At 35.1% G+C, this 12,353-nt stretch overlaps 1 protein-coding gene across 3 annotated transcripts in view; it reads right to left on the bottom strand.

Annotated features, from left to right (window-relative positions):
- KATNAL1 (katanin catalytic subunit A1 like 1) overlaps positions 1–12,353 on the bottom strand; it is a 130,837-nt gene that overhangs the window by 11,556 nt on the left and 106,928 nt on the right. For all 3 annotated transcript variants that reach the window (XM_023517752.1, XM_003797607.3, XM_023517751.1), the window contains exon 9: positions 8,832–8,966. In XM_023517752.1, the coding sequence (XP_023373520.1) occupies positions 8,832–8,966 (135 nt within the window). The remainder of the gene's footprint in view (positions 1–8,831; positions 8,967–12,353) is intronic.

Raw genomic sequence — 12,353 nt, 5'->3', positions numbered from 1 at the left:
ACATAATCATGTGACTGGGAGGAAAAGCCCAACTCACAGCTTCGTCCTTGGGATAGAAAGAGAAAGAAAAAAGTAGAGTGTACATCCAACATTCCAGCTCTTCAGAGGGCTGCCCAAGGGACTGCTTCCTGTCTTGCCAGACTTGGAGCAGGCATACAAAAGAGAGCTCAGTAGCTTGTGTAGCACTAGCAACTTACAATACAACAGACAAAAGTTGGTACAATTCCATATGATTGGGAGAAAGTATTCAGCTTGTAGGTTCTCACTCAGGAAGGAAAGAGAAGAGTGGGAAATATGTCTAATGTTCTGCCCTTTCAGAAGACTGTCCAAGGGATTGACTTCTTCCTCACTTGAGATACAGCACTGAACTGGCATACCTTGAAGGCCTGGGGGGCTACAAAGAACAAAAGAAAGTTAAGCACTTGTTGCAGCACCAGAGATCCTATAGTATTACAGACAGACACCAGAGGGAGCAACAGACTACCAGCTCCTAAAAGAGAAATCAGCAACCTTCTGTACTTGAAAAATAACATATACAAGCCCCAAAGAGGTGGCATCCCTACGAAATGTTGGAGAGACCCTCAGACTCTCTTGCCAGAATGACACGTGAAGGTCTTTTCCTGTACAAAGCCAGTCCATAAAAACTGAAACATGGAGCTGTTCTTTCAAATGCACAAATCACAGCAAAAATAAAAAGGTGTATGAAGAAACAGAGAAACATGGCCTAAACAAAGGAAAAAAAATTAATCTCTAGGAACCATATTTAAAAAACGAAGCTATGAATTCCCTGTCAAACAATTCAAAATAATCATCAAAGAATCTCAGTGTTATAAAAGAGAACACAGAATAACAACTAAATGAAATCAAACAATGCATGAATGAAATAAGACTTCAAAAGAAGCATTAATAAAGAACCAAAGAGAAATTTTGGGGCTAAAGAATATAGTAACTAAATGAAAAAATTCATGAAAGGGGATCCATAGAAGTCTTGATCAAGTAGAAGAATCGGTGAACTCAAACACACGTCACACGAAATCAAATCAAAGAAAGAAAAAAGGATGAATAAGTAAAAAAAGACTAAGAAATTTATGAGATGCCAGAAAATAGGCCAATATATATATGGTTAAAATTCCAGAAGGAAATAGGGTGAGAATGGAACAGAGAGCTTATTTGAAGAAGTCCTGGCCAATGACTTCCCCAATGCAGGCATACCTCAGAGTCAGTGCACAGGTGCAGGTTCAGGTGCACACCACTGCAACAAGGCAAATATAACAATAAAGCAAGTCACACAGATTTTTAAGTTTCTCAGTGCATAAAAAGACATGTCTACATTATAGTCTATTAAGTATGCAATAGTATTACATCCAAAAAAATAATGTTCATACTTTAATTTAGAAAAATACCTTCTTGCTAAAAAATGCTAATGGTCATCTGAGTCTTAAGTGAGTATTTCCCTGGTGGAGAATCATGCCTCAGTGTTGATGGCTGCTAACTGATCAAAGTAGTGATTGCTAAAGTTTGGAGTGGCTGTGACTGATTCTTGAAATAAGCAAAAGTGAAGCTGGTTGTATCAGCTGAGTCTTCCTTTCATGAAAGATTTCTCTGTAGCATGTGATACTGATCTGATAGCATCTTACCCGTGGTAGAGCTTTTTTCAAAATTGGAGTCAATCCTTTCACACCTTGATGCTGCTTTATCAACTAAGTTTATTGTTGTCATTTCAATGATGTTCACAGTATCTTTACCAGGAGTAGATTCTATCTTGAGAAACTTTGTTCATTTGTAAGAAGCAAATCCTCATCTATTCCAATTTCATCATGGGATTGCAGCATTTGAGTCACCTCTACAGGATCCACTACTAATTCTAGTTCTCTTGTTATTTCCACCACACCTGCATTATTTATTTATTTACTTACTTATTTTATTTTTGAGACAGAGTCTCACTATTTTGCCCTCAGTAGAGGACCGTGGCGTCACAGTTCACAGTAACCTCCAACTCTTGGACTTAAGCCATTCTCTTGCCTCAGCCTTCCAAGTAGCTGGGACTACAGGTGCCCGCCACAATGTCCCAGCTATTTTTTGGTTGCAGTTGTCATTGTTGTTTAGCTGGCCCGGGGCGGGTTCGAACCTGCCAGTCTGGGTGTATGTGGCTGGTGCCGTACCCACTGGGCTATGGGTGCTGTCCCACACCTGCATTATTACCTCTCCAATGAAGTCTCAACCCCCTCAAAGTCATCCATGAAAGTTGAAATCAACTTCTTCCAAACTCCTTTTACTGTTGATGTTTTGACACCCTCCCATGAATCACAAATGTTCTTAATGACATCTGGAATAGTCAGTCCTTTCCAGAAGGTTTTCAATTTACTGTGCTCACATCCATCAGAGGAATCATTGTCTGTGACAGGTATAGCTGTATAAAATGTATTTCTTAAATAATAAGACTTGAAAGTCGAAATGACTCCTTGATCAGGCTGCATCAGGCATGAAAACATTAATCTCCTTGTATATCTCCCATCTGAACTCTTGAGTGACCAGGTACATCATCAATGACCAGTAAAATATATGTATATATGTATGTACTATATATATATATATACATATATATATATTTAAAGGCAGGTATAGAACAAAATTTACTGAGAAACAAAAAGGTAGGTTTACAGAGTCATAGCAGGTATAGGTTTGCAGAAGAAGATAAATTGGCTACAGACAGTGGACGGGGCTCCAGTGCCAGGGCAAGTAGGCAAAGAGGCCACCAGTAATATTTTGAAAAGAATTTTTGTATAAAGCAGTACATCTCCACAGTGGGCTTAAAATACTTAGTAAACTGTGCTTTGCTGTTCCATTTATAGAGTACATGCACAGTATTTAGCATAATTGTTAAGGGCCCCAGAACTTTCAGAATGGTCAATGAGCACTTTAAATCACCAGCTGTATTAGCTCCAAAAAGACAACTTTAAATCACCAGCTGTATTAGCTCCAATAAGACAATCAGCCTGTCCTCTGAAGCTTTGAAGCTGAGCACTGACTTCTCTCTAGCTACGACAGTCTAAGATGGTATCTTTTCCCAACCTGTTGGAAAAAGGCTGTTTCCAAGCCTGTCGTGCCTACATTAAAAATCTGTTGTTTAGTGTAGCCACCTTCATTAGTGATCCTAACTAGACCATCTGGATTACTTGCTACAGCTTCTCTATCAGCACTTGCTGCTTTACCTTGCACTTCTGGGTGACGGAGCTGGCTTCTTTCCTTAAACCTCATGAACCAACCTCTGCCAGCTTCCAATTTTTTTCTGCAGCTTCCTCATCTCTTTCAGCTTTCAATGAATTGAAGAGTTAGGGCCTTGCTCTGGATTAGGCTTTGGCTTAAGAGAATGTTGTGGCTGGTTTGATCTTCTATCAGATCACGTTAAAACTATCCCTCTGCCTCATTATCATTCATGTGTTCACTACAGTAGCACTTTTTTTTTTTTTAATTTTTGAGACAGAGTCTTAAATTGTCGCCCTTGGTAGAGTGCTGTGGCATCAGAGCTCACAGCAACCTCCAACTCCTGGGCTTAAGTGATTCTCTTGCCTCAGCCTTCCAAGTAGCTGGGGCTACAGGTGCCTGCCACAACACCTGGCTATTTTTTGGTTGTAGTTGTCATTGTTGTTTGGCAGGCCTGGGCTGGATTTGAACCCACCAGCTCTGGTGTATGTGGCTGGCATCTTAGCCGCTTGAGCCACAGGCGCAGAGCCTAAGTAGCACTTTTAATTTCCTTCAAGAACTTTTCCTTTGTGTTCACAACATGCCTGTTTTGAGACAGAAGTTCTAGCTTTCATTCTAATTTTATCATGCCTCCCCCATTAAGCATATTCATTTCTAGCTTTTGAACTCACATGAGAGAGGTGTGATACTTCCTTTTCACTTGACCACTTAGAAACTACCGTAAGATTATTAAACAACCTAATTCAATAATCTCAGAGAATTGGGAGACCCCAGAAAAGGAGAGAGAGGGAGGAATGTTGATTCAGTGGAGCAGTCAGAAGATACACATTTCTTAAGTTTGCTATCTTATATGGGCACAATTTATGGCACTCTAGAACAATTACAACAGTAATATCAAAGATCACTGATCAAACAAATCATCTGAACAGATATAACAATAATGAAACACTTGAAATATTGCAAGAATTACCAAAATGTGACACAGAAACACAAAGTGAGCACAAGCTCTTGGAAAAATAGTGCTGATAGACTTGCTCAACACAGGGTTGCCACACACCTCCAATTTGAAAAAAAAGCATTATCTGCAGTGTGTAATAAACAAAAATATAATAAAGTGAGGTATGCCTGTACGAGAAAGAAAAATGACATCTGAATTCAAGAAGCTCTTGCTGGGCACGGTGGCTCAAGCCTGTAATCCTAGGACTCGGGAAGGCCGAATCCAAGTCGGATGAACATAACAAAGAACAAATTGAGACACATTATAATCAAATTGACAAAATTCAAAGACAAAAAGAAATCTTGAAAGCAGGCAGAGAAACAGTATTTGTCATCCACTAGGGTATAGTGGATCCACTAGATTATAAGCAAATTTCTGATTAGAAACATTATAAGCCAGAAAGGTGTGGCATAATATACTCAAAGTACTAAAAGAAAAAGTCTATTAACTAAGAACGTTATACCAGGTAAAATGGCCCTTCAAAGATGAAGAAGAAATAAAGACCATTCCAGATAAACAAAAGCTGAGGGAGTTTATCACCAATAGACTGCTATTTATAACACTGTTAGCTAAAACAAAAGGATGTCAGCCAGCAACACAAAAGTAAATGAAAATATAAATTCTTCTGGAAAAGTTAAATATATAAAGAAACAGAGTACTCTAATGGTGGTGCATAAATCACTTTTAATTTAGGTATACAATTTAAAAGATAAAAGAATTAAAAAAGTAACTAAATACAACTATGTATACTATAACCACTAGAGACACTATTAAAATAAATAGATATAATCAAAATTCTTATGACGTTAAAATGGATAGTAAAAATTAGCCAATTAACCCAAAAAAAAAATCAGGAAAGGAGGTACCCAGAAACAAACAGGACAAATAGCAAAAGGTCAGATTTAAACATAGCCGTATAAATAATCATGTTAAATTTAAATAAAGTAAATGTTCCAATTAAAAAGCAGAGATAGACTAAATAGCATACCCAACTACATGCTGTCTACAAGAACTATACTGTAAATATAAAGAGGATGAAAATTAAAGAAGCAAATACGTAATGCAAACAGTAAGCAGAAGAAAGATACTGAGGCGATACTGATCTCAAAGCAGAGTGCACGCCAAAGTACATTATCAGTAATAAAGAGGGGTATTTCATAATAACAGGAGCAAAACAATATGATAATGATAATTATTTATGTACTCAATAAAAGAACTTTAAAATGTGCAAAGCAAAGTATGAAACAAAGACTGACAGAATTAAAGGGAAAAATAAACAAGTTCCCAGTCACAGTTGAAGATTTGTATAAAACACACTTAATAGTTGATAGAAAAACAAGACTGAAAATATTAGCAAGGATTATAAAGACTGAATATTACCATACCATCAGGAACTGACATTTATAGAATATTATAACAAGCAGAGAATAAACACTCTATTTAACTGCAACTGGAGCACTCACCAAGACGTACTATATGCTGAGTCATAAAGTGTTCAAAAATTTACATCTTACAGTGTCTATGCCTGAGTATAATGGAACTAAATTAGAAATCAAGCATAGATACCTAGAAAATCTCTAAATATCTGATCATAAACCAGGCAGTTCTAAATAACCCAAGGGCCAAAGAAAGAAAAAGAAAATTTAGAAAATATTTCTAAAAAATATTAGAAAAAATATGATATAGCAAAATTTCTGGGGTGAAGCCAAAGCAGTGCTTAATGAGGAATTTATAACTTTAAAATGTTTACATTTTAAAAAGAAGAAAGGTTTATAATCAATAATCTAAGTCTCTAACTTCAGAAAAAGAATAAAGCATAAAGGAGAAAAAATAAAAGTGAGAGGAGAAATCAATGAAATAGAAAAAAGAAAATTACCATAGGAAAAATTTGGTCCTTTGTAAAGATTAATAATATTGATAAATCTCTAGCAGAAGTGCTTAAGAACAATAGAGATAAAATAAATTACTAATATTAGAAGCAAAAAATAAGCCATCATTACAGATCCTAAAAGGAAAATAAGGTAGTGTAGATTTGTATTATGCCAACTTAAGCTGAAACTTCATTTCCCCAAATCCTCTTCACTGAATAGCTCTGAATTAGTGTTGACCACATGAATCATTATGTGCGAGATTTGAAAGGCAAAAATAAACTCAGAATGTTGATGCATACTGTCACTTATCTATTGGTTCACCCTGTTAGTGTGGGGCAGCACTTGTGCCTCCAGCTCTTGCTGGCTCCTGTCATCTTTCTTTTATGACTCCCGAGCCAGATAAACATTTAGCCAGCTTATTCTTCCCATTTATTAAAGTTGGTTGGAAATCTTAAGAGGAAATAAGGGTCTTATGGGTTCCAATCTATCCTCATGCATTTCAGCTCTTCCTCACAGGTTACGGTATGTCTTTACTTACACCACTTCACATTTATCTTCTCTTCCTCAGTGTCCTCTCTACCAGTTTCAAGTTTCAGAACCAGAAATGAAATCCACAACCACACATAAACTCTTTTGCCAGCCTCCATATTTGTATTAGGTCAAATCCAAATAAATTTGGCAACTTAGAGGAAATGGACACATTCTTTGAAAGACACAAGCTACCAAAGTATACCTAAGAAGAAATAGATTAATTTGAACAGTCTTATAGCTATTTTTAAAAAAATCAATGGAACAAAATTACATTCAGAAATAGACCCAACATACACAGCAAAATAATTTTTAACAAAGGTACCAAAATAATTCAACAAGAAAAATTCTTTCAATAAGTGAAAGTAAAACAACTGGATATACATATAAAGAAAATAGAACTCAATCCCCTACCTGACACACATACATACAAAATTAATTCAAGGGTGGCGCCTGTGGCTCATAGGGCGCTGACCCCATATGCTGGAGGTGGTGGTTCAAGCCCAGGCCCAGCCAAAAAGAAAAAGAAAAATTAATTTAAGAGGAAATCTCCAAATATTGTTTCCAAAATAAAATATAGGAAAAAAACTTTGCATCCATGGGGTAAGCAAAAATTTCTTAAGACAAAAAAAGCACTACCCATAGAAGAAAAACTTGATGACTTGATTAAAATCAAAAATTTCTACTTATCAAAAGATCATAGAGAAAATTAAAATGCAAATTACAAATGGAAGAAAATATTCATAATGTACACATCTGAGAAAAACATATATAAAGCTTTAAAGAAACAACACATACCCAAATTAAAAACAGGGTAAAAGACTTTTAAAGACATTACACAAAAATATACCAATGACCATAAGCACATGAAAAAGTACTCAGCATTATAACTTAACAGAGAAAAACGTACTAAAACCATAATGAGATACCATTTTATATTTACCAGAATGACTACAATTAAAATACTGACAATACCAAATGTTGGCAAATATGTAGAATTACTAAAATTCTTATTCATTGATTGTGGGAATATAAAGTGGTACAACTACTCTGGAAAACACTTCGGGTATTTCTTACAAAGCTAAACATACATCTGCCCTGTGACCCATCTATTCTATTCTTATTGTATTACCCAAAAGAACCAAAAATATTCATCCATAAAAAGATTTATGCAAGATGTATAGCCTTATTCATCATAGTCAAAAACTACAAATAATACAAATGCCCATCAAAAGGAGAATAAACAAATTGTGTAATCATACTAAGAATAAGCTGCTAATATATGCAATTACACGGATATATCTCAGAAATATTATTTTAACTAAAAGTAGGCAGATACAGAGAATATATGCTGTCGTGATTCCATTTATATGTACATGAAGTTTAGCAAGAGGCAAAACTAATCTATGGTGATAAAAAAACAGGTAAAGTGAATACCTAAATAGGTTTGAATTAACTGGTGGGAGCACAAAGAAACTTTGTAGGGTGATAGAATGTTCTATCTCTTGATTAGAGTATCAGTTAAACAGAAGTATACATTTGTCAAAATTCATCAAATTATATACTTATGATATGTAGAATTCTATATTTGTAAATTTTATTTGAAAATAAAAACAAGGGATGTGCTCCCACTTGATGGGCACAATGTCTTATGCCCATTAATGGGATATATGTGGGATATAATGTCTTGTGCTCCCACTTAATGGGATATATGGGACACCTCTTGGAGGCAGGATATAAGAGGGACTGTACCTAACAAATGTAAACATTATAACCTAATTCTCAAATCCTCAAAGTAAGCTGAAATAATAAAAAAATTAATTAAATAATAAATTTTTAAAAATTTGGAAGAAAAAAAATTCACTCAGAAATTTCAACATGCATTAACAGGATGAAATTATATTTTCCAAAGCAGCATACTGTGAAAATGATCCCAAGATAATTTTATCTTTAATCACTTAAATGATGTTTAATAAAGACTCATGAGGTTTATAAGTAAAATTTAAAAGTGCTACCAAATTTATTAACAGTGACATTTCTCTGAATATAAGCATTTCTGAAATGTAAGGAATATCAAAAGAGTACTGTGGTCTCTGTTTTCATCTACCTCATTGATTTTGTGATGGCATCAACTTTGTTTAAGGAGAATGATAATAAAGATTTGGATAAACAGAAAAAAATACCAGAAAGTAACAAAAGGCTTGAAATATAGTTGAAGAAAGGCATCATACCTGTTGGGAGTGGTATATATATCCTTTTTTCTAATCTCCTTCGCAAAGCTTCATCAATGTCCCATGGAAAATTAGTAGCCGCCAACACCATAACCATTTTGGAAGGATCGTCATTTTCTAAAGCTCCTCCAACTCCTATACACAGTAAGGGGGGGAAAGACAGTGTTTTTCTTATAGTGCTTTATGCTTTCACTCAACCAACATTCCCAAATGTTAGCCACAGTGTTTGGTGGTAGCGTCAATGGTGAAAATAGTACAGTCCTTCTGACTCCTGTATGGTGCCAAACCAGACACATCAATAGATAACTTCAAAACAAAGAAGCAGAAGAATTCATATAATCTAGTGTAGGACTGCAATCCAATAAAGAAAAACAACTTTTCCATAAGAAAAAGAATGTACATTTCTTTATATTTCCTTCATAATGTCCCATGAAAAGGCATGGGAAATTAGGCTGTTTTATTATGATTTATAAAAAATACAAGTTCCTTTAAAAATTTATTTTAGTTTTTGATCTACTTTATTTGATTTTTCTTAAGATGAAAGAATATAAGAGGGTTCACATTTACTTAATATACTAGCATGCAATCATAATTTTAAAAGACAGGCCATATTGTAATAATATCCTTCAAAGTTTTAAGTTATACATTAAAAGAAATAAGAAATTTAAGAATGGACCTAGTAATCAATGACAAAAATAACCAACCAATCATATGTATATATACATAGTTATTCTACTTTTCAACATTATTATCATTATTATTATTAGTTTGAGACAGAGTCTCACTATATTACCTTCGATGGAGCGCTGTGGCATCACAGCTCACAGTAACCTCAAACTCTTGGGCTCAAGCAATTCTCTTGCCTCAGCCTCCCAAGTAGCTGGGACTACAGGTGTCCACCAGAACGCCTAGCTATTTTTTTGTTTTTGTAGTTGTCATTGTTTAGCAGGCCTGGGCCAGGTTCAATCCCACCAGCCCCAGTGTATGAGCTTGACATTAATATTTTAGAATAAAAAATTTCAGGCCACACAACAGTCTGGAAAATATGTAGTGAAAAAAATATCAAAACCTCACAAACTATTGGTAAAAATTTTTTAGCTGGAAAATCTAGTTGACTTAAAGCAACCCAGTCTAATAAGGCATTTTCTTAATAAATTATTATTAAGCTCCTTCAGTCATTATCACAAAGAATCCAGCTGTCCAATTAAAAAGCAACAGTCACAAATACCCTTTAGTGAAATTCAGCTGACTAAATTCATGTTCATGCTTTCCTTTTCCAATTTTAAAAACCTAGTGTTTCCCCTATACTCTTCCCCAAAATATATCATACTCACTCCTTTATCTCATGCTTTAGAAAAATTAAAATGATAGACTCATTGAGGAAAAGGACTCATAGTACTTATTGTATGTATCTTACAGTGCCTGGTATGGTAGGCAACACACATCATTGAGTATCCACAGTTGGTGACTATGGCTATTTTGAAACAATACATTTGAATATTTTAAAACACATTTTATCTTTTCTGTTTAACAGCCTCTTATTTACCACCCAACTACCATGGTAAGCTATCTCTAAAAAGCATCTCTGAGCCCGTAACTCTCTTCCTTCTATAGCTCCCCAGTGCCTTTCCTCCTCTGTCTGGATAATTCCTACCCAACTCTGCCATCTCCTTCTAGGACTTCCTTAGGCTGGGTATACTTCTCCTACTGCGTTTCCACTGCACCCACAGTTTATTTCTACCACAGAATTTGTCATAATGTATTATAATTATGTGATAATTTAGTTACCTGCTTCTCATCTAGATCAGAGGTTCTCAAACTTTTTGGTCTCTAAACCCTTTTATTTTGTGTGTGTGTGTACTCTATCAATATTTACCATTAAAAATTGAAACAGAAAATTTTTTTTCTTGAATTTTAGATTAATGTGGGGATGCAAACAGATACCACAAGGTTCAAGTCCGATTTGTAGGTATGTCCTATTCCCAAGTAGTATGCCAAATACTTGTGCAATGTACCCATGGGGTGAGAATTTACCACCTCCCTTTCCCCTTCCTCCACCATTGTTTGAATTTCAATGAGGTTTTCTCTCCCAAGAACATATAGGTGTTAATCTACTAGTCCCAATTTTGTACCAGGCACATGTGATGTTTTTCATTTTGTGATACTTCACTTAAGAGAATGGTATCCTATTCCATCCAGATCATTGCAAGAGATATATAATCTCTGTTTTTTATGGCTAAATGATATTCCACAGTATAAATACACCTACCATAATGTATTAACCTATTCCTATATTGAAGAGCACTTGGGTCTTTCCCACATCTTTGCAATTGTGAACTGTGCTGTTATACACATTCAAGTGCAAGAGTCTTGATGACAGAATGCTTTTTTTGCCTTTGGGTAAATAAATAGTAAAGGGATTCTAAAATTATGTAGTAGGTTTACTTTTCACAGTTTAAAAATCTCCATACTGCCTTCCATAGAGACTACACCAGTCTGCAGACCCACCAACATTGTGTAAGTGTTCCTCTCTCTCTGGACACACACTAGAATCTGTTGTTTGGGGATTTTATGATATAAGCCATTCTTTATGAGGTGAGTTAGTATTTCAGTGTGGTTTTGATTTGCATTTTTCTTATGATTAGAGACAAACATTTTTTCATGTGTTTGTCGGCCATTAGTCTGTCTTTGCAAGTAAAGTTCCTATTCACGGCTCTTGCCTATTTTTTAATGGGCTTTTTTTTTTTTTAATTGATTTGCTTAAGTTCTTTGTAGATTCTGGTTATCAGCCCTTTGTCTGATAAATAGCATGCAAATACCTTCTCTTATTAGATAGATTGTCTTTTTGGTTTGTAAATCATGTCCTTAGCTGTGCAGGAACTCTTTAATTTGATCAAGTCCTATTTATTTATTTTTGTTGTTGCTGTTGTCAGTGGGAGTCTTCCTCATAATTTTTTTCCCTAGGCCAATAAGATTAAGGGTTTTTCCCACACAGTCTTCTAGGGTTTGTATAAGTTTTGTGAATTAGGTTTAAATCTTTTATCCATCATTAATTTTTATAAGTGGTGAGAAGTGTAGATCTAGTTTAAGTCCTTTGCACATGATTAATCAGTTCTCCCAGCACCATTTATTGCATAGAGATTCTTTTCCCCAGTGTAGACTTATATTTGCTCTGTCAAAAATCAGATGGCTACATAAGGCTGGTTCTCATCTCTAGATTCTCTATTCTGTTCTACAGGTCTCTGTCTCTATTATTATGCCAATACCATGCTATTTTGATCACTATAGACTTGTACTACAGGTTAAAGTCTGGCAAAGTGTGATACCTCCAGATCTGTATTTTGTACAATTATGTCGGCTATTTGGGATTTTTTCTGATTCCATACAAAATGCAGAACTATTTGTTCAAGACCTGCAAAGTATGACCTTGGTAATTTAATGGGAATTGCACTGAATCTGTAGATCACTTTGGGTAGTACAAATGTTTTAACAGTGTTGATTCTTTGAAGCTAATTTAATGAG

This window comes from Otolemur garnettii, unplaced genomic scaffold (genome assembly GCF_000181295.1).
Source record: "Otolemur garnettii isolate 467f Iridium unplaced genomic scaffold, OtoGar3 scaffold00120, whole genome shotgun sequence".
Classification (NCBI taxonomy): domain Eukaryota; kingdom Metazoa; phylum Chordata; class Mammalia; order Primates; family Galagidae; genus Otolemur; species Otolemur garnettii.
The sequence above is the reverse complement of the archived record's forward strand: the minus strand, read 5'-3'. Positions and strand labels throughout refer to the sequence as shown.